Genomic DNA, 23064 nt, shown 5'->3' with positions numbered 1-23064 from the left:
GACAGATAGGCAAGCAGACAGACAGAGATAAATATAGATGGATGATAGATAGACAGACAGACAGACAGACAGACAAAGATAAATATAGATGGATAATATAGATGACAAATATGGATGGATGGATGGATGGATGGAGATAGATAGACAGACAGACAGACAGACAGAGATAAATATAGATGGATAATCTAGATGATAGATATGGATGGATGGATGGATGGATGGATGGATGGATGGATGGAGATAGATAGATAGATAGATAGATAGATAGATAGATAGATAGATAGATAGATAGATAGGAAGATAGGTAGGTAGACAGGCAGGCAGGCAGGCAGGCAGACAGACAGACAGACAAATAGATAGATGATATAGATGGTAGATAAATAATATGATAGATGATAGATAAACAGAAAGACAGACAGAGATAAATATAGATGGATGATAGATAGATAGATGATAGATAGACAGACAGACAGACAGATAAATAGATGGATGATATAGATGGTAGATAAAGGATATGATAGATGGAGATAGAGAGTTAGAGAGGGAGGGGTTAAGGTTAGAGTTTGGGAAGGACTTGACAGGTAGACAAAAATGCCAAATCCAGTCTAAACATCTGGCGGACAGTGCAAAGAACCACAATAATAAGAAAGCAAAGGAAGTGCCAATGGGAATAGGCATCTGGGATGCAATCCCCAAACCTCTGGAGCCCCCTTTGAACACCATCGGCACTGACAAAATCCCCATCGGTCAATTGTGAAAGGCCGCTTCCCTCGGCACCGCTTACATTCTGCCACAATATCCACAACCGCCCTTCAAACCATCCCCACCTGCCTCTCCCAGGTTGGTGGGGAGGAATCGGCGGGTGGATAAAAATGGCCAAATCCAGTCTAAACCTCTGGAGGCAAGAGCGATTCTGAATGAATCAATGAATAAATAAATACCTTTCTTTAACAAGCTTTTCCAGATTTTTTTTAAAAACTTTGTTTACATGTTCTCGGCCCAGGAATTCCACCCTGGGAAGCTCTCCCTCTCCTGCCAGCAGTTACCAAAGAACATTAATTTTACGGCACTCTTACTGTTTTTCATTTTCTTAATTTTATTTTACCCTCCTTCCCTTTTTGCACTCATCTTTCCTCTCCTACTCAGATGAGATGTTCTTTTATGAGAGAACGCAGTCCCTGGGCGATCGCACTCTGGCTGTTTAAAGCGAGACCCGGAATGATTCATGCGCCAGAACAAAACGGAGAGTGAGAATTGCAAAAGGCAGCACGAAACCGTTCCACAACGAGGGACTCTCCGAGCTAATAAAATACAATACTTTTCAAGACGGGAAACTGGGGTGTTTGGGAGTCTTTTTTTGCTCCTCTTTAAAGTCCGTTGCTGTTCTGAGCTAGGCTTCTTGAGACAGTAAAAAGCACACGCTTAGTCCCCAAAAAACCTCTCTTTTTATTTCAACAGCTGTGGGTTCATTCACAGCCTGTAATGAGTCACAAATAGTTTGTGAAGAGTCTAACAGAGGTCTGCCAAAGTCTTTCGCGATAAGTCTGATAAGCACCCACCTTTATCGAAACGCTGCCAGAGAAGCAGTATATAAGTCTACCGTAAGTGTTATTGTTATTTAAGATGGGTGGACTTTAACTCCCAGGATTTCTTAGCCAACATAGCCAACATGGTCACTGCTAAGAATTTTGGGGAACTAAAAGTCCACTCATCTCAAACAGTGTTTCTCACGCTTGGGAACTTTAAAGTAGCTGGCTGGGGAATTCTGGGAATTGGAAGTCCACCCATCTTAAAGTAGCCAAGGTTGGGAAACACTGATCCGGAGGCTTATCCATAAGACTGAAAAGTCTGTGGAGTCCTCAATAGGAAAATAAAATGCAGTAATTCAGAATTTCCTTACGGTGTAGGATGACTTGCTGGTGATTTCTAGAAGTTTCTGCTTGGCTCTCCTTTCAGAGTCACGAGATTCTTGCAGGTCGTTCTTCAGCTGATCGGCCTCCTTTGCCCTGCAGGCCGTCAAGAAGAGAAGAATCCACAGTCAGACCCAAACCAGTGTTTATCCTCCCCAAAAAGACGAAAGGGGGGCAAGGCGTCAACCCTCCGAAGGCTAAATGATGTCCACGTCCTATCAATATCATAAAAAAAGCCAGCAAAGGGGGAGTATTGTTTTCTCTGGTAGCTGATTTTGAAAAGTACCGTATTTTTCAGAGTACAAGACGCTCCAAAGTATAAGGCACACCCCGCTTTTGGGGAGGAAAACAAGAAGAAAAATCTGCCTCTGCTTCCCAGCAATTTGCCTCCTTGCAGCAAACAGCCAACAGCCCGTTTCAGTTTCAGCACAGCCTGATTAGCACAAGGGGGAAAAAATCTGCCTCTGCTTCCCAGCAATTTGCCTCCTTGCAGCAAACAGCAAACAGCTCATTTCAATTTCAGCACAGCCTGATTAGCACAAGGGGAAAAAAATCTGCCTCTGCTTCCCAGCAATTTGCCTCCTTGCAGCAAACAGCAAACAGCTCATTTCAATTTCAGCACAGCCTGATTAGCACAAGGGGGAAAAAATCTGCCTCTGCTTCCCAGCAATTTGCCTCCTTGCAGCAAACAGAAAACAGCTCATTTCAATTTCAGCACAGGCTGATTAGCACAAGGGGAAAAAAATCTGCCTCTGCTTCCCAGCAATTTGCCTCCTTGCAGCAAGCAGCAAACAGCAAACAGCCCGTTTCAGTTTCAGCACAGCCTGATTAGCACAAGGGGGGAAAAATCTGGCTCTGCCTCCCAGCAATTTCCCTTGCCTTGCAGCAAACAGCCCGTTTCAGTTTCAGTTTCAACACAGCCTGATTAGCACAAGCAGCTGATTGTTGGTTGGATCAGCTGTTTCAGGCTGCAGGGATTGCCATAGCCTATTGCCGCCTCAGAACACCCCATTTTTGGCCTCCGCATGCCCTGTTTTCGGCCTCCGGGCGCCTCATTTTCCGCCTGTTCTGGGAGGCGGGGATCAGAATGGGTGGAAAATGGGGCACACGGAGGCAGAAAACAGGCCGCGCAGATGTCAAAAACAAGATGCGGAGGCCAAAAACGGGCACGGAGGCGGCAATAGGCAATGGCAATCCCTGCAACCTGAAACATTACAAACAACACTTCGTGATAGGCATGGATACTAACTAAGCAATACTATATAAATGCTACATGCTGGCTGGGGAATTCTGGGAGTTGAAATTCCACGTGTTTTCAAGCTGCCAAGGCTGAGAAATACTGCTCTAAGGAAACGGGGTAGATTGTGCCATCCCTGAAGTTAAACAGACCAGTAAGTATCCCCTACATAAGAAGCCCATGGGGGCATATCAGGGAGGTTAAACCAGGGGTCAGCAACCTTAAACACTGAAAGAGCCACAAAAGTCCTAACTGGAAGTCCCCCGTTCAATTTCGGAGCTGACCGGAAGCCCAGTTCCCCCACCATAGAGTCTCTTCCTAGCACGGCGTCCTTTTTCCTCTACCTGTCCTAACTGAAAGCCCTATCAATTGTGGTTTCGACTGGTGACAGGGAGCCGCAGCAGAGGGATGAAAGAGCCACATGCGGCTCCAGAGCTGCAGGTTGCTGATCCCTGGGTTAAACCAAGCAGATCCAAGCTCCTCCTAGGGTACCACCTTCGTTCAGACTCCTCCGCCATTTTCAGCGCCAGCATCTCAGCCTCCAACACCTTTTGTTCCATCAACCGCTTCTCTTCCTCCGTCCGTATCGCCGTGGCTTTAATCCGTTGCATTTCCTGCTCCGCCTCAGCGGCCTTTTGCGCCAGGAGCTTGGCTTCCTCTTCGGTGATCTGAGCTTTTTCAGCTAGCAAGTCGGCGGTTTCCTCCGATCTCATCTGGGCGAGAAGGATGGAGAATTAAGACACAGTTTAAATGGACGTTTGGATGAACCCCAAAGCTGGGGAACCGTGAATGGGTTCCAAAGGTTTAGCAGATTGATACTCTGTTTTCCCTCAAAATAAGACTCAACTGGGAAATAACCCCCAGCGTGATGCTTATAATATGAGCCCCACTCCAAAAATAAGACCCAGCCAACCAGATGGATGCGTTCAGTACCGTATTTCCCCAAAAATAAGACCTAAACCAGTGATGGCCAACATTTTGGCACTGAGTGCCCACATTGGAATGCATGTCCATATGCGCAGGAGTGCCAAAACCCCAAAAACCAGCTGGCCGGTGTGCATGCATACATCGGCCACCTGGTGTTTCCGGCATGCGCATGCACACCAGCCACTGGTCTTCACATGTGCAGAAGCACTGGAAACTCGGCATGCGCATGTCTGGTTTTTTGGTCTGAAAATGGCTTGAAAACAGCCCCCCAAACGGCCTGTTTTGGGGGCATTTTTTGGGGTATTTTCAGGCCATTTTCCAGCGCTCCAGGACCCGCGAATACCAGCCGGCGATGGCATGTGTGCCCATAGAGAGGGCTCTATGTGCCACCTCGGGCACGCATGCCACAGGTTCGCCATCACTGACTTAAATGGAAAATAAGCCTTAATGCAACTTTTCGAGCAAAAATTAAGGCCCGGTCTTATTTTGGGGGGAAACACGGTAGTTCTGGACTTACAACAGTTCATTTACGGACCGTTCGATGTTACAACAGTGATGGAGCCTCAGATGAGCAATGCACCTCCACCAACTATCCTGGATGAAACATTCCTTCCACCGAGAGGCACTCGTGTTCTTTCTACCTGTAGAAGAGCATCTGAAGGACCTACCAGAGCTTCATTCGCCATGGTGGCCTCCTCTTTCAACTGCAGAAGTCTCCTCTCCAGCTCATCCCTCGTGCGCTCAGCCTCCTCTCTCATCTGTTTCTCTCGGGCTAAACGCTGGCGCTCCATCTAGGAGGAAGCAAGCGATAGGGTGGGGAAAGAAGAATTTTAAAAAATGGCTACCTCTTTTGCTTCCACAGGGGAAGCATTTCTCCGTAATAGCAGCAACTTTTTTGATGACTGCATTTTTCGGAGTATAAGACGCTCCGAAGTATAAGACTCACCTAGATTTTGAGGAGGAAAACAAGGGAAAAATATCTGCCTCTGCTTCTCAGAAATTTGCCTCCTTGCAGTAAACAGTACCGATGATATACACCGTTTGTAGTGTTATATTTCAGACTACACTTGTACAGATGCTGTTAAAATTGATGTACTTTCTGGGAGTATAGTTATTCTAAAAGAATAGCACTTTTTAAAACAATCGCACTGGGCCTCTTCAGATCAAGCATTTATTTAGAGCCAAGGTGGCGCAGTGGTTAAATGCAGCACTGCAGGCTACTGCTAGATCAGCAGTTCAGCGGTTCAAATCTCACCGGCTCAGGGTTGACTCAGCCTTCCATCCTTCCGAGGTGGGTAAAATGAGGACCCAGATTGTTGGGGGCAATATGCTGACTCTCTGTAAACCGCTTAGAGTGGGCTGAAAGCCCTATGAAGCGGTATATAAGTCTACTGCTATTGCTAAGTCTACTGCTATTTTAAAAAGCTTCTTCATTTTGTCGTTGTCTAGAACAATAATAAAGCAGCCTTTAAAAAAATAAGTCTAATAATTTGAACATTCTATAGGCATTTATAGTTGTTGACTTACCTCCTTGCAGTAAACAGCCTGATTAGCACAAGGGAAAAAAATCTGCCTCCCAGCAATTTGCCATGTGGAGCAAACAGCAAGTTTCACTTTCAATTTCTCCCGATCGTCAGTTGTTTCAGGCTGCAGGGATTACTATAGTTTATCGAAGCCTCCGCAAGCCCCCGTTTGCTGCAAAGAGGTAAATGGCTGGGAGGCAGAGGCCAAAGGGTTGGGGCCGGTAGGTGAGTGGGGCTACATTCAGTGTATAAGACGCATCCACATTTTCACCCTCTTTTAGGGGAAGAAAAGGTGCGTCTTATACTCCGAAAAATACGGTATTTTTGTTAAAAGAGTTAAAATTGCAGGGCGTCCAATGTTTTCAAGAATTTGAGAGGCCTTCTTCCTTCTTTGCAACATGGCACGAAGAGGGGGAGGATCTCCAGGGGCTTTCCGAGGAGCCAGCCAACAGCGCCGTTGCCAAATTCATTCGTTCCCAAAGCTTTTGTTCTGCTTCCTATCGACAGAAAACAGGCTTCCTTCTTCTCAAAGACCATTGGCCGAGTTCTTTGGCGAATAATTTGCTCCTCGCGAAACCCACCTTAAGTTCAAGGGAGGTTTGAAAGCATCTCAAGAGCTTTGTCTCGGGTGTCCTTGCCAGCCTGGCAACCTGGGCTCAAGATGAGCACACTCCTCCTTCCAAGGTCCAATCTGAGTCGATCGCAGGGATCAAGAGATTTAATCTTCCCAGCTTTCGGACTGGTGCTGAAGCCCATCCTCATTCTCTCTCTCCCTCTCCAGCATGTCTGCACTGAGTTGTTCGGTGCGTAGTATTTATGTGGTGCTTGGTTGTGTTGTGGCTTTTTAATTAGGGTGTTAATGGTCGGCTATTAAGTCATATTAAATCATTCTGGTGAGAGAGAGAGAGAGAGAAAGAAAGAGAAGCTATCTGAGGATGAGCTCTGGCACGAATCCAAGAGCTCGGAAGACTAAACCTCTGATCCCAGGGACCGACTCAGATTGGATCCTGGAAGGAGAATTGTGCTCATCTTCAATCAGGTTGCCAGGCTGGCAAAGACACCCGAGACAAGTTATCAAGATGCTTGCCAACTCGCAAAGCATCCCTGGCCTGCTCCCGGGTTGCCCTAGGCAAGGGGGATGGGACACTGACAAAGCAGCACAGCAGCCACAAACAGCAGCACATTCCAAGCATATCTTTCTCAAGGATGTCTCCCAGGTTACCTGCAGCAGCCGGAGGGGAGCGACCTCTACAGCCCGGGAAAGTGCTCCATTGGAGAATGTGATTTATGACACAAACTGTTGCGGGGGGTGGGAGGCGTGGGAACAATGTCATAATTGGGCCGTAAATTATGTGGGGTCAGAGCTGGCTTCGCTTGGGTATGTGCCGACATGTTGCTCCTAATAAATAACTGGATTTTGTTTTGAAGCTTAGCTTGTGGGGGCATCCCTTGGAACCCTGGCAGCAAGCCAACTCTGACCCCAGGTAATTTGCGGCTCAATTATGAACCCCGAGGATGCTTTCAAACCTCCCTTGAACTTAAGGTAGGTCTCACGAGGAGCAAATTATTGGCAAGAACCTCGCCCAATGGTCTTTGAGAAGAAGGAAGCCTGCTTCTGTCGATAGGAAGTAGAACAAAAGATTTTCACAACAGGCGTTGAAGGAGTTGAACTCCTACAACAGTTGATCAAAGGGATTGTTTAAACCCAACTCTTCGGCCAGCCTAGCAATTTGAAAGCACGCCCCAAAAAATGGAAGTAGAAAAATAGGAACCACCTTTGGTGGGAAGGGAACAGCGTTCCGTGCGCCTTTGGCGTTGAGTCATGCCGGCCACATGACCACGGAGACATTTTCAGACAGAGCTGGCTCTTCGGCTTTGAAACAGAGATGAGCAGCGCCCCCTAGAGTTGGGAACGACTAGCACATAGGTGCCAGGGGAACCTTTAGAGAGTCGAGGTGGCGCAGTGGGTAGAGTGCAGTACTGCAGGGCACTTCAGCTGACTGCTATCAGCAGTTCAGCGGTTCAAATCTCACCGGCTCAGGGTTGATTCAGCCTTCCATCCTTCTGAGGTGGGTCAAATGATGACCCAGATTGTTGGGGGGCAATATGCTGACTCTGTAAACTGCTTAGAGAGGGCTGAAAGCCCTATGAAGCGGTATATAAGTCTAACTGCTATTGCTATTGCTTTACCTTTATAGCCCAATCAGACCTGCTAGAAGGACCTAACCGGTGCCTGCTGAGTTAGGTTCTCAGGCCAGACGAGTTTAAGGACTTCGCCTAAGGAAATCCAGGATATAAGACTTCTGTAACCTTTTGGGGCATCTCTAAAACCCAATGCGGAGTTCCCCAGCATTTTTGGCTTCGCGGACTGGCCGGAGGCGGGAGGGATGGTTCGTGCAAGCGGCTGGGAAGCGTGTGCAGCTCCGTTTTCGCAAGCAGCATGTGTGCCCGCCTGTGTGCTGTGAGGATACATACGTGCGCGCACTCACTGGCCATTTCCAGGGCCCAGTGGCAAATCTTTCACAGGCGGCTAGTGGACTGCAGCCCACAGCTTGGGGGGACCCCCCTTGACCCAAGAGGCTCTTCTTTTCCCGCTCTCTAGCAGCGCATCCAGAAGTGGCCATCAATATTCCGCTTGTCACCCTACAGATTAGCTGTATGGGTTTCGGCCACGAGGAAAGCTCTCCGCGCATGATTCATACAATCCAATTTGCAGAGATGCACTCCCTGGCTCCCTGCTGCAGACTGCGATGCGCTGCGTCGGCCAGATGGGAGAAAGGAGGCCAAGCCACGCATTAGCATGCAGGCAGCATGCAAGCCGCACATCGGCACACAGTTCGTTATGGTTTAATTAGGAGAGAGGAGGGCACAGCTCCTCCCTCCTCCTCCTCCTCCTTCTCGGTCCCGTTTTCCTGGTAACTGATTCCCTGCCGCTCACACACACACACACACACACACACACTCCAAAATCTGGAGAAGAGTAACAGAAAGAGGAGACCCATTTAGAGAGCACACTGTAGCACATGCTTGCCTGGACGCAAACGCATATACTCAAAACCTTTAGCCCGAAAGCAGGTGGAAGGGACGTGTCAGCAAAGAGACAAGACAAAGGGACAAGAAGCAATGGGTGGAAACTAATCAAGGAGAGCAGCAACCTAGAACTCAGGAGAAATTTCCTGACAGTTAGAACAATTAACCAGTGGAACAGAAGTTGCCTCCAGAAGTTGTGAATGCCCCAACACTGGAAGTCTTTAAGAAGAGGTTGGATAACCATTTGTCTGGAATGGAATAGGGTTTCCTGCCTAGGCAGGGGGTTGGACTAGAAGACCTCCAAGGTCCCCTCCAACTCTGTTATTCTATGCTATTCTATTCTGTATCTGTTCTATTTCTGTTCTGTTCTGTTCTATTTCTATTCTATTCCTGTTCTATTCTGTTTCTGTTTCTATTCTATTCCTTTTATTATTCTATTCTATATCTGTTCTATTTCTGTTCTGTTCTGTTTCTATTTTATTCCTTTTCATTATTCTATTCTATTCCTTTTTTCGATTCTATTCTGTTTCTATTCTATTCCAGTTCTGTTCGAATTCTACTCCTTTTATTATTCTATTCTATTCTGTATCTGTTCTATTGCTATTATAATTCTATTCTACTTTATTTCTATTCTATTCCTGTTGTGTTCTATTCTGTTTCTATTCTATCCCTTTATTCTATTCTATTCTATTCTATTCTATTCAGCAGGAAAGAAGGAAACCAGGGTTGGTCAAGAGAGCATTTCCTCCTCCGTTTGAGGGATACCTGCGTATGAAAACCAAGGGTGACAAAAGCAGACCCAAATTCTAGTGTTCGGCTAGTTTTCCACTGATTAATTGTTCTCACTGTCAGGAAATTTCTCCTCAGTTCTAAGTTGCTTCTCTCCTTGATTAGTTTCCACCCATTGCTTCTTGTTCTACACTCAGCTGCTTTGGAGAATAGCTTGACTCCCTCTTCTTTGGGGCAGCCCCTGAGATATTGGAAGACTGTATCATGTCTCCCCTAGTCCTTTTTTTCATTAAACTAGACATACCCAGTTCCTGCAACTGTTCTTCATATGTTTTAGCCTCCAGTCCCCTAATCCTCTTTGTTGCTCTTCTCTGCACTCTTTCTAGAGTCTCCACATCTTTTTTTTTACATCGTAACGACCAAAACTGGATCTCGTATTCCAAGGGTGGCCTTACCAAGGCCTCATAAAGTGGTAAATGTTTTTGGAGGATGTTGTTGTTTGTTAATTCCCATGAATGGTCTTTTACCTTTTGGAGAGCTTTATATTTTAGCTTTGTTTTTCAATCAAAAAGAAAAATCATTGTGTGAAAGAGAAAGAAGAGAATTTTCAGGACTGCAACTGTTCTTCATATGTTTTAGTCTCCAGTCCCCTAACCATCTTTGTTGCTCTTCTCTGCACCCTTTCTAGAGTCTCAGCATCTTTTCTACATCGTGGCAACCAAAACTGAATGCCGTATTCCAAGTGTGGCCTTACCAAGGCCTTGTAAAGTGGTATCAACCCTTCACGCGATCTTGGTTCTATCCCTCTGTTGATGCAGCCTAGAACTGTGTTGGCTTTTTTGGCAGCTGCTGCACACGGCTGGCTCCTATTTAAACGGTTGCCCACTAGGACTCCAAGATCCCTCTCACAGTTACTACTATTGAGCCACGTACCACTTATACTGTACCTGTGCATTTCGCTTTTCTTGCCTAGGATGTCTTGTGAATGCAGACCTCATGTGTTTGGAACTGGGAATATTCTCACCTGCTTCCTGGCTTTTTCCTCCCTCGCCTGGGCTTTCATTTGCTGGACTTCGAGGGAATCGGCCTTCCGTCTCCTCATGAATAGGTCGTGGTTGCCAATGCAGAGCTGAAGGATCTGTTGCAGCCAACAAGAAAGGGAGAAAGCAGGCTAAGTCCTTGTTAAACACCACACCATGTTATTTTTTTAAAAACTATTACCATCCGGCAGCCGGTACAGGACAATAAAAACAAGGAGCCATACATTGAAAAACAGCTTCTATCCCAGGGCAGTAGCTATATCGAATTCTATAGTATAGGTAAAGATTCCCCTCCTTGCTAGTCGTTCCCGACTCTAGGGGGCGGTGCTCATCTCCGTTTCAAAGCCGAAGAGCCAGCGCTGTCCGAAGACGTCTCCGTGGTCATGTGGTCGGCATGACTCAACGCCGAAGGCGCACGGAACACTGTTCCCTTCCCACCAAAGGTGGTCCCTATTTTTCTACTTGCATTTTTTTTTAACATGCTTTCGACCTGCTAGGTTTCGCAACTAACAACATTCCCAATTCTTTTTCCTGAATCTTGGCTACCAATTGGTCTCCGGATGCAATTCAAGGTGTTGGTTATTACCTTTAAAGCCCTACATGGCTTAGGGCCAGCGTATCTGCGAGACCGCCTACTGCCACATACCTCCCAACGGCCGGTAAGATCCCACAGGATGGGCCTCCTTCGGATGCCGTCAGCCAGACAATGTCGGCTGGCGGCTCCCCGGAGAAGGGCCTTCTCTGTGGCTGCTCCGACCCTGTGGAATCAGCTACCCCCAGAGGTCCGGACTTTACCCACTCTCATGGCCTTCAGGAAAGCTGTAAAAACCTGGCTATTCCGGCAGGCCTGGGGCTGTTGACCTTATTGTTAAGGCCCAGCCCCGATTAGATCGTATGCGTGTTGTGTATTTTAAACTATCCTTTTTATTTTATTTTATTTTTTTTCTTTCCCTCTTTATATGCCACCCGGAGTCCTTCGGGATTGGGCGGCATATAAATTTTTTATTATTATTATTATTATTATTATTATTATTATTATTATTATTATTATAACAATTGTATCACAGCGGCCAGTTGTTTCACCGGATTTAGCATTGGTTACTAGTCGGGCCCCACCCAGGGGCTTAGGACGTCATAACGTATTTTCGTAATATGCGTGCAGATCCAAGCAGTGCGGCTTTTTGCATTTGACTGATGGTGATTTTGTCAATTTTTAACTGTTTTAAATGTAATTCCAGTGCTTTTGGAATAGCACCCAGTGTGCCGACTACCACTGGAATTACCACTGCTGGTTTGTGCCATAGTCGTTGAATTTCGATTTTTAAGTCGGGTATTTTGCGATTTTTTCATGTTCCTTCTCGTCAACCCTGCTGTCACCTGGTATTGCGATGTCTATGATTGTGACCTTATTTTTCTCAACCAGTGTGATGTCTGGTGTATTATGCGCCAGTATTTTGTCCGTTTGTATACGGAAGTCCCACAAGATCTTGACCATCTGATTTTCGGTGACTTTTTCAGGCTGATGTTCCCACCAGTTTGCTGGTGTTTTAATATTATAATTTTTGCACAAATTCCAATGGATCATTTGTGCTACTGAATTGTGCTGCAATTATTATTATTATTATTATACAATTGTATTACAGCGGCCAGTTGTTTCGCCGGATTTGGCATTGGTTACTAGTCAGGCCCCACCCAGGGGCCTAGGACGTCCTAACGTATTTTCGTAATATGGGTGCAGATCCAAGCAGTGCGGCTTTTTGCATTTGACTGATGGTGATTTTGTCAATTTTTAACTGTTTTAAATGTAATTCCAGTGCTTTTGGAATAGCACCCAGTGTGCCAATTACGACTGGAATAATTATTATTATTATAATTATTATTATAATAATAATAATCTTCAGCTACCCGCTTTCAGGATAAATGTTAGAAATCATAGACAGTGGAGGAACGCCACTGAATTCCCCAGGTAAGCTGGCAAGAGAAGGACAGAAGGAGCGATTGGAGATTGTGTTCTGAATAACCCCTCCGGCTTTTGCACACCGGGATTCAAACTGCACAGGTAAAAAAGAAGAAGAAGATAAAATTGACGAGCCGAGACTGGTCAACACCTCCTGTAAAGTCTTCAATCCATCAACAGGCGAGGAGACCCTGCAAAAAACCTTGGCTAAAAAGGCACGGGCTTAAAACAAAAGGTCACCGGTGGGTGTCTAACGACGCTAGCCGGGAGCCAAGAGCGAGAGAAATAAAGCAGCCGCTATTAGAAATCTTTCATCGAAAAGCCTGTTGTTTTCTCAGCTCTCCAAGAGACCAATTTCGGAAAGGATTCTCAAACAAAGCCCTGCTGCTTCAACCAACAGTGGATTACGCCTTGTCAAGTTGGCCTTTCGCTCAAGATTTAGAGCCACTTTACCCAAAATCCAAACAGACCCTGTCCTGTCTCTCGCTCGCTCTCCCTAATCCGCCAGAAAAAATAATATCATAGCCATTTCTAGACCGTTTTTCTGGTGGTCCGGGGCCAGCGAAGACCAGATGGCTGGCGCATTGGAAACCAGAAGAGCAGCTGGCAACGGTGTGTTTGCCCACAAAGAGGCTCACGCATGTCATATGTTTGCCATCACAGGTGTAAGGTCTCCTGCTTGAGAAGGGGTCTGTGCGTTGGATTAGATGACCTATAAGGTCCCTTCCAACTCTGTTAACCTGTTCAATCTTCGAGGCCACTTACCCTGGGACTGGAATTTCACCAGCCTGTAACACCTCAGCGCTTCCCCCAAAAAATCTCAGGGGCGCCAAATTTGTTACACCCAGATGGACTATGGGGGGTAGGGCTGGGGCAACGAAGGGGTTAGTTTTGTATTGCCGTGCAGGGACTTCAGATCCCGCCCCACTCTGCTGCAATGAGCATCTCTTAGTGTAAGTGCCTTTTCACTCCCATCGAATGGAGTCGAGGGTTTCACTTTCCTAGGAGATCAGACTGGGGCAGGTCTGACACCAAGGGGAAAACAACGTGTGGGTGGGGTGGTTTGTTATGAACATACAGCCCAGAATCATAAGAGCTGGAAAGGGATCTCACGAGATTTTCTAGTCCAACCAGTGGTGGGTTTCAAAATTTTTTGGAACCTCTTCTGTAGGTGTGGCCTGCTTTCCGGGTCCACTGGTGGAATCTCTTCTAACCGGTTCGGTAGATTTGACGAACCGGTAGGAACCCACCTGTGAGTCCAACCCTGAGCTGGCATATGAGAAAGACTCCCTACGCCGCTGAGTTTTGGCTGTAGCTTGCCAGATCACTTGCTAACCTCTGGATCCTACCACAGGTGTACCTGTTTGTACCTGCAGCAATAGCAATAGCAGTTAGACTTATATACTGCTTCATAGGGCTTTCAGCCCTCTCTAAGCGGTTTACAGAGTCAGCATATCGCCCCCACAGTCTGGGTCCTCATTTCACCCACCTCGGAAGGATGGAAGGCTGAGTCAACCTTGAGCCGGTGAGATTTGAACCGCTGGACTGCAGATAACAGTCAGCTGAAGTGGTCTGCAGTACTGCACCCTAACCACTGCGCCACCTCGGCTCTCACAGCATACAAGCATGCCTCAGTAGCAGGAAAGGGAAATGAGTACCTTTCTCTGCTCAGGTGAAATTTCTCCCATGTAATAAGGACGCGGTACCTTACCAGTTTATTGACCCGCAGCTTTGAGGAGTTGAATTTGAAGACGTCAATCTTCTTGTCCAGAGGCTTGATTGTAAACTAGGTGGAAAACAAAAGTAGCTTTGTGTACATTATTTTTTTTTAGAGCCACAAGAGATAAAGGCGTTAACCAAGGCGTAAGGATTAGACAGAAAATGGGAAGCTCAATCTCGAGTTAAATCATTGATTCATCTGGCTGAGAAATTTCCAACTGGGACTAACTTTCCAGGACCTCAGACGGGAAACGTTTCCCGTTCCTTCCAAAATATTGGGCGCTGGTCCATTAAAAAAAAAAAAGAATCAGCCTGAATTGCCTTTATTTATTTTTTTCCTCCTGGGCCACACTGCGAAAATTAAGCGTCGCAAATGCTGAGATGTAGGGAGATGCCTGTTCCTACCACGTTGATGCTGGAAACGTACAGAAAGGGAAGCAAAGGCCCAACGAGGGAATTCATTTAATTGAAGAAACCAACAACAGTGGGGAAAAAATCCTTACTTCATTTATCTCTCTCTCTCTCTCTCTTTCTTCCTCTGTTTTTCTTTCTCTTTCTGTCTTTTTCTTTTTCTCACTCTTATTTTTCCCTTCTCTTTCTCTCTCTGTCTCACTCTATCCCTTTCTCCTTCCCTCTCTCTCCCTCTGTTTTTCTTTCTTTCTATCTGTCTTTTTCTTTCTCACTATTTTTCTTTCTTTTTCTCTCTCTTCTTTTTTCTTCTTTTTCTCTCACTGTCCCTTTCTCCTCTTTCTCCCTTTCTCTGTTTCTTTCTTTTTCTCTCTCTTCTTTTTTTTTCTCTCTCTCTCACTGTCCCTTTCTCCCTCTTTCTCCTCTTTCTCCCTTTCTCTGTTTCTTTCTTTTTCTCTCTCTCCTCTTTTTTCTCTCTCTCTCACTGTTCCTTTCTCCCTCTTTCTCCTGTTTCTCCCTTTCTCTCTGTTTTTCTTTCTTTTTCTCTGCCCCTTATTTTTTCTCTTTTCTCTTACCCTCTCTCTGTTTTTCTTTCTTTTTCCTTTTCTTTCTCACTCTGTTTTTCTTTCTTTTTCTCTCTCTGTTATTTTTCTCTTCTCTTTCTCTCACTGTCACTTTCTCCCTCCCTTTCCCCCACTTCTCTCTCTCTCCCCCCCCTCTCTCTCCCACACCCAAAAAATCCCTCTGCCACTGACAAAGGTTTTGCCAGGGGCAAAGAAAATGCTCCAATTGTTAGCGCTTAGAGAAAGGATCAGCAATGGTTCATTTTACAGGGCGGGGGGGAAAAAAGAGTGACGCTTTGTCATTTAGCTGGCAGTTGAAGAATGAGATGCTGCCTTCGATTCTGGCTCCCTTGAGAGGAAATCCCCCCCCCCCTTCGGCCCCCAAACTAATCCCACCTCTTGAATTTTCTGCCAACAATGGGCAGAGAAAGGATATTTCAATTCCGGCCAAGCGTTCAGTATTGCCTATACTAGATTAAACACCTCCCCTGCGTCAAGGGGGCCCTTCTTAAGGTTGTACATCCCATCATGTCCGATCTGCCCATCATCTCATCACCAGGCTTCATTGTCATGATCAAAGGTGACAGCAGCGTCACTCAAAAGATGGGTTTTCTGTTAAGTGCTGTGGGAGAGACATTCAGCTTTCTATTATCTTTCGGAAATGAAGGAGACCCAGGTCTGATTGGCTTCGTTTTAGCCTTTTACAATTATGCACGCATGTGAAACAGGTATTATACAGGCAGTCCTTGACTTACGACCCCCCCCCCAATTGGATCCTGACATTTCTGCTGCTAAGTGAGACATTTAGTAAGTGGTTTTGGTTTTTTTACTTAGCAATGGAAAATTTGGAGCCCAGTTGTGGCTGTTAAGTCAAGGACATATTACGGTGAGATGCAAAAATCTCTTTCAAAGAGGGGGTGGGGAAAATGCACACATTCAGTGCTTAAAGCATTCGCGCTTGCTCCTGGGGAGGAAAACGATGGCAAATCTAGACAGCAGACTAAAAAGCAGAGACATCACCCTGCCAACAAAAGTGTATCTAGTCAAGGTTATGGTTTCCCCAGTTGCAATGGATGGCTGTGAAGGTTGGACCATAAGGAAGGCTGAGTGCCAAAGAATGGAGGCCTTTGAGCTCTGGTGCTGGAGAAGACTCCTGCATTGAGTCCCTTGGACTGCAAAGCCACCCAACCAGTCAGTCCTAGAGGAGATCCACCCTGGCTGCTCTTTAGAAGGCCAGATCCTGAAGACTTTGGCCGCCTAATGAGAAGGAAGGAAGCCAAAGAATGGAGGCCTTTGAGCTCTGGTGCTGGAGAAGACTCCTGCATTGAGTCCCTTGGACTGCAAGGCCATCCAACCAGTCAGTCCTAGAGGAGATCAACCCTGGCTGCTCTTTAGAAGGCCAGATCCTGAAGAGGAAACTCAAAGACTTTGGCCGCCTAATGAGAAGGAAGGAAGCCAAAGAATGGAGGCCTTTGAACTCTGGTGCTGGAGAAGACTCCTGCATTGAGTCCCTTGGACTGCAAGGCCATCCAACCGGTCAGTCCTAGAGGAGATCCACCCTGGCTGCTCTTTAGAGGGCCGGATCCTGAAGAGGAAACTCAAAGACTTTGGCCACCTAAGAAGGAGGAAGGACTCCCTGGAGAAGAGCCTCATGCTGGGAATGATGGAGGGCAAAAGAAGAAGAAGGGGACAGCAGAGAAGGAGGTGGCTGGATGGAGTCACCCAAGCAATTGCCGTGAGCTTCAATGGACTCCAGAGGATGGTGGAGGACAGGAAGGCCTGGAGGAATGTTGTCCATGGGGTCACGATGGGTTGGACACAACTTCGCAACTAACAACAACAACAACAACATAGAAAAGATGGGATGGGATGGGATGGGATGGATGGATGGATGGATGGATGGATAGATGATAGATGATAGATAGATAGATAGATAGATAGATAGATAGATAGATAGATAGATAGATAAAGATGGACTGCAAGGCGATCCAACTGGGCCATCCTAGGGGAGATCAACCCTGACTGCTCTTTAGAAGGCCAGATCCTGAAGAGGAAACTCAAATGCTTTGGCCACCTGATGAGAAGGAAGAAGGACTCCCTGGAGAAGAGCCTCATGCTGGGAAAGATTGAGGGCAAAATTAGAAGGGGACGGCAGAGAAGGAGGTGGCTGGATCGAGTCACCCAAGCAGTTGCCATGAGCTTTAAGGGACTCCAGGGGATGGTGGAGGACAGGAAGGCCTGGAGGAACGTGGTCAATGGGGGTCGCGATGGGTCGGACACAACTTCGCAACTCACAACAACCCTATTTAGATGCCCTTTATCTCTCACAGTCCTCTTTATCCTTTTCCTATGGCTAAGGGAACAAGTCCTGCTACAAATTAGTGATTCGGCTTATCTTAAAAGGCTCAACCCAGCACATGGAGGCTCCTATTCACATTCCTAACACTCAGTCAGTGCCTTTAAATGCAGCACTTAGAAATTTCACTTAAGGGCTGCCGGACAGGCAGGACTCCAATGGTGCCGTTGTCCATAAACACAGCAGAAAGGGCAATTAGAAACTCGAGGGGAGACCTGGGAAAATGGAGGTCAACTTCATTTAAGCACAGCCAGGAAACAGTTCATCAGTTCCAAACGAGAAGCCCAAGGCTTATTTAAATACAGACAAAGAGAACAAAATTCACAGTGACCCAAAATCGAGAATACCTCCAGCAGAGAGAGAGAGAGAGCTTCTGAATTTCCTTTATACACTTTTAAGTTTTGGATTAAAACTCTTTTCATTCAAAGTGCCCCCCCGTGGTGGGATTTCAACCTAACACAAACACAGGTAGTCCTTGACTATAACAGCCAGGTGTCAGGGTTCCGACGGATGCCCTAATTAAATCATGAGCCTCGAGCCAAGCTTCAAAAGAAGCCCAATTATTTATTAGAAGCAACGTATCGGCAGTACCCAAGTGAAGCCAGCTCTGACCCCCCACGTAATTTAGGGCCCAACTATGACCCTGTTTCCCACCCCTCCCCCCAGGGTATGTCATAAATCACAATTCTCCGGGCTGTAGAGATCATGCCCCTCCGGCTGTTGCAGGTAACCTGGGAGACAGCCTTGAGAAAGATACGTGTGGAATGTGTTTCTGTTTGTGGCTGGTGCTACTCCGTCAGTTTCCCCCCCCCCTCTTGCCTATGGCAACTCGAGAGCAGGCCAGGGATGCTTTGCGAGTTGACATCTGGTTAGTGACCATTTGAAGTGACAATGGCACTGGAAAAAAGTGACTTAGGACCATTTTTTCACACTTACGACCGTCACAGCATCCCCGTGATCATGTGATCCCTTTTTTGATCATGAGGGGGTGATCATGTGATCCCTTTTTGCGACCTCCTCGACAAGCCAAGGTAACAGGGAAGCCAGGTTCACTTAGCAACGGTGTGATTGATTTAACAACTGCAGTGATTCACTTAACAGACGTGGCAAGAAAAAAGTAAAAAAGAGGCAAGGCTCACTTAACCAATTCCTCACTTAGCAACACAGCTTCTGGGCTCAATTGTGATCATAAGTTGAGGATTACCTGTATTATTGCTCGTCTCGATGGCGCCAACCCCAGAGGAGGCTTCTGATAAATTTTAGCCAGGCAGATGTTCAAAGCACATCATCATCTTTTAAAGGCTCCGTAGCGGGATGGAGTCTTGAGCAACTGAATGGAGCTGAGTGTTTACTGCCCTTCCTGTTGCCAGTACGGAGTTACATTCAGCAGATATATTCTCACCATGCCCAAAGAGAACGGAATCTCTGCCTCTAGCTAGGATCGAACTCACAGCCTCCTGATGGTGATGCGAGAGCACCCACCTCTAGACCACCACGTGGCAGGTGTTCAAACAACGGCCTAAACTACTGTTGCTTTCTCTGTGCTTACATAGCTTAAGCCTACCTCCTTATCGCTGTAAGAGACATTGCGGATCTCGTTCCAAGGGAAGGAGATTTTGGGGGTCAGCCTGTTTTCTGGATCGTATATGTGGAGGCCCAACGCATCAACTCCCAGAAGCAGCTCTGTCCCCTTCTTGTTCTAAAAGAAGAAGAAGAAAACGAGGAGTGGTTAGGTTGACAATGAAAATAAAGGAGAAAGAGGAATCAGAGTACTTCAAGTTGTGGGGAAAGTTCTATGACTGGCTAGAGAAAGCAAATTAAAAAAGAAAGTAAGTAAGGAGAAGATAAAGTACCCAGATGACGCACTATTAAATGGAAAAGAGGGAGGGGGAGAAGGGGAAAACAGAAAAGAAAATATTAAACATATATGTATATATTCAAGAATGAGATATAAAGGGGGGAGACATATTAAGGGTAGACTAGTGAAGGTAAGGGAATAAGAAATGATATTAAACTATATTTGGGCTGACGGAAATATCATCCCAAGGAAATATAAACTGAGTTTTGAAATATATACCAATAATAGAAAAAGAAAGGGAGAGAGGGGGAGAGAAAGAAAGGAAGATGGGGGAAAGAAGAGAGAGGTAAGGAGAGGAGGATGGAAGGGAGAGGAAGAGAAGGAGAGAGGGTAGGAAGGGGAAGAGGAAGAGCAGGAGTAGGAGAAAGGTCAGGGAAGAAGGAAGGGGAAGGAGAGGAGGAAGGAAGGAAGTAGAGAAGGGAGGGAGGGAAAAAGGAAAGGGAGAAGCGGGTGGAAGGGAGAGAAAGAAAAGGAGAGAGGGTAGGAAGGGGAAGAGTAGGAGTAGGGGAGAGGCAAGGGAAGAAGGAAGGAGAAGGAGAGGAGGAAGGAAGGGAGGGAGGGAAAAGCAAAGGGAAAGGAGAGGAGGATGGAAGGGAGAGGAAGAGAAGGAGAGGGGGTAGGAAGGGGAAGAGGAAGAGCAGGATTAGGAGAAAGGTCAGGGAAGAAGGAAGGGGAAGGAGAGGAGGAAGGAAGAAAGTAGAGAAGGGAGGGAGAAAAGAAGGAGGTGTTACAAAAGGAGGAAGGGATGGTGAATTATAACTTATTAAATGAAATAATAAATGTATAAGAATGATAAATGTAAAGAAGAAAAACAATTATGTGAATGTATGCTTAAAATGCTACGTAAGAGAATTTAAAAAAATACAAATTCTTTTTTTTGGGGGGGGGAAATGGGGAGTGGGATGGAGAGAATTAATTCCACTCAGAGCCGTACAGCAAATCAGCCCCACGGATTTGCACCTGAACTCTCTCCCACTTTGGCCCGGAGGTTCTGCTGCAATAACCTGGTTGAAAGGAGGAGCTGGGGGGGGGGGGGGGGGGAGGAAGGAGAGAGATAGAGAAGCTTTCCAAATCGGCGTGTGGACCGCAGTGCCAAATGACTCATTTGTTCCCCTTCAGAAATCTCCTTCTGGCCCGCAGGTGAAGCGACAAGGGAAATGCTACTCGAAAAGCCACAGAATGCTTCTCCACGAATGGGATCACGGTTCGGTCTGCATGCTTCGTCCCGTCCCCCCAGGGGTGAAATCCAGCAGGTTCTGGAGAACCGGTAGCGGAAATTTTCAGTAGCTCAGAGAATCAGCAAATAACGCCTAAGGCTGGCCCCAGAGTGGGGTGGGAATGGGGATTTTGCAGCATCCTTTCCCTGGAGTGGGGAGGGAATGGGGATTTCGCAGTATCCTTCCACTGGAGTGGACAGGAATGGGGATTTCGCAGTATCCTTCCCCTGGAGTGGAGAAGAATGGGGATTTCGCAGTATCCTTCCCCTGGAGTGGAGAAGAATGGGGATTTCGCAGTATCCTTTCCCTGGAGTGGGGAGGGAATGGGGATTTCGCAGTATCCTTCCACTGGAGTGGACAGGAATGGGGATTTCGCAGTATCCTTCCCTTGGAGTGGACAGGAATGGGGATTTCGCAGTATCCTTCCCCTGGAGTGGAGAAGAATGGGGATTTTGCAGTATCCTTCCCCTGGAGTGGAGAGGAATGGGGATTTTGCAGTATCCTTCTCCTGGAGTGGAGAGGAATGGGGATTTTCCAGTATCCTTCCCCCAGGAGTGGAGAGGGAATGGGGATTTTGCAGTATCTTTCCCCTGCCATACCCACCAAGCCACGTCCACAGAACCAGTAGTAAAAAACATTTACCACTGCCATGCCCCCCCCCCAAAAAAAACACCCCGAACCGCAGAGTGATTCCCACTGTGAATTTCTAAATGTACTTACCCGGATGGCAAAGTAATTCACGCCATACATCTCTAGATCCTGCGCTATTTTCAAGTACTCCATTTCTGCCTCATCCCTGCAAAGCAAAGGGAGAGGGGTGTGTGGGAAGGAAGTTTAGGCGACGGTTTAGAGAAAGCATCTGGCAGGCACCCAAGAACAGAAATCAAACAAGGTGTAGCAGATCCAATAATCTCTCCGAAGATTGATATATTTTTTTCCCCTGCCAAGGTGACAAAGCTTTGCAGCGAAAGTTCAAGCGGCGGGTTTATGCTAAGCCCAGCGTCTAAAACTGAAAAATGACTAATCCCCACCCCAAATAATTTCCCCTCACTATCATCCTTCATTCCAAACCCAATTCATGGAAGGTTATCTTTAGAGCATCCAAAAGTAAATCAGAGTCCAAGGCAAAGCATTCCTCAAAGTTCCAATTGATTAAGAGAGACATGTTGGCACATCTGGGGAAACCCGAATCTGAAAGCTTCCCGGTTTTCCCCTCCTAGTTGAAAGTTCGAGATCTTGTCGCCCACACCCACACCCACAAGTCCATCCCATGGTCCAATCTCCCACTGCCATGCTGGCAGCTTCCACCCATCCAATTCCGGTCAGGTGCTGAGGTGCAGAGAACAAAGGGTGACCTTGGCTTTCTAGAAAGAATGTTGTTATGGCTGCGTATCATCTAACTCCGTACAATCCCATTTTCCCACAACAGAAAATGCATAGTAGAATAGTACAAAGTGTGGCAGGCCAAAGACCCAAAAGAAAAGATGGCTGCAGGCCTGACACTATAAATAAAATTATTATTTCTTTAAATAGCAATAGCAATAGCAGTTAGACTTATATACCGCTTCATAGGGCTTTCAGCCCTCTCTAAGCGGTTTACAGAGTCAGCATATTGCTCCCAACAACAATCCGGGTCCTCATTTTACCCACCTCGGAAGGATGGAAGGCTGAGTCAACCTTGAGCCGGTGAGATTTGAACAGCCGAACTGCAGAACTGCAGTCAGCTGAAGTAGCCTGCAGTGCTGCATTTAACCACTGCGCCACCTCGGCCATGGGTCACTTATTTCGGTGACTGTTAATTTCAAACAGTTGCTAAAATAATGGTGGCAAACCAAGGGCTACCTGTGTTTACCTGTCCCTTTTAAGTCACTCACCTGGCTCTGCCTCGATGTTGCCCATACCACGCGGTGATCCTTTCTTCCCACATTTCTGGAGTCATCTGGTAGAGATTTATCACCTAGGATTTTTTTTAAAAAAAATAACTTTAATTCACAGCCCAACCTTGATTGGTGGTGAGTTCCTCTCTGCTGTTGCAGTCCCATATAATCTAACGTTTCTTGGGAACGTGTGGACTTCAATTCCCAGAATCCTAGGAGTTGGAAGTCCTCACGCCTTAAAGTGGAGACACAGCGCCACAATCAAAGCTGGATGAAGTTTAGAAAATCCCACCTCCAGAATCAGAATAGAGTCGGAATAACAAGAGAGTTGGAAGGGACCTTGGAGGTCTTCTAGGCCAATGTTTCTCAACCTTGTCAACTTGAAGATGTCTGGATTTCAACTCCCAGAATTCCCCAGCCAGCATTCGCTGGCTGGGGAATTCTGGGAGTTGAAGTCCAGACATCTTCAAGTTGACAAGGTTGAGAAACACTGTTCTAGGCCAACCCCCTGCTTAGGCAGGAAACTCCCCGTACCATTTCAGACAAACGGTTCTCCGATCTCTTCTTGAAAATCTCCACTGATATAGCACACAGTTTCTGGTGGCCAGTTGTTCCACCAGTTAATTGCACTCGATGTTAGGAAGTTTCTCTTTAATTCCAAGTTACTTTTCTCTTTTTGAGTAGTTTCTTGCCTTGCCTTCTGGTGCTTTGGG

At 46.5% G+C, this 23064-nt stretch overlaps 1 protein-coding gene across 4 annotated transcripts in view; it reads right to left on the bottom strand.

The window, feature by feature from the left end:
* Nucleotides 1–22431, bottom strand: part of LOC148048838 (merlin) — a gene marked incomplete at its 5' end in the record, with an annotated part of 49580 nt that extends 27149 nt beyond the window's left edge. For all 4 annotated transcript variants that reach the window (XM_087705610.1, XM_087705608.1, XM_087705611.1 and 1 more), the window contains 8 exon segments: nt 1901–2006; nt 3643–3860; nt 4743–4865; nt 10381–10494; nt 14065–14139; nt 18964–19098; nt 21195–21270; nt 22349–22431. In XM_087705610.1, coding sequence (XP_087561736.1) covers nt 1901–2006; nt 3643–3860; nt 4743–4865; nt 10381–10494; nt 14065–14139; nt 18964–19098; nt 21195–21270; nt 22349–22431 — 930 coding nt within the window.
* Between the last annotated feature and the right edge of the window lie 633 nt (nt 22432–23064).

The sequence above is a fragment of the Thamnophis sirtalis genome, unplaced genomic scaffold (genome assembly GCF_051295495.1).
Source record: "Thamnophis sirtalis isolate CommonGarterSnake01/CBP01778 unplaced genomic scaffold, rThaSir2_p1.2 scaffold_2, whole genome shotgun sequence".
NCBI lineage: Eukaryota > Metazoa > Chordata > Lepidosauria > Squamata > Natricidae > Thamnophis > Thamnophis sirtalis.
The sequence above is the reverse complement of the archived record's forward strand: the minus strand, read 5'-3'. Positions and strand labels throughout refer to the sequence as shown.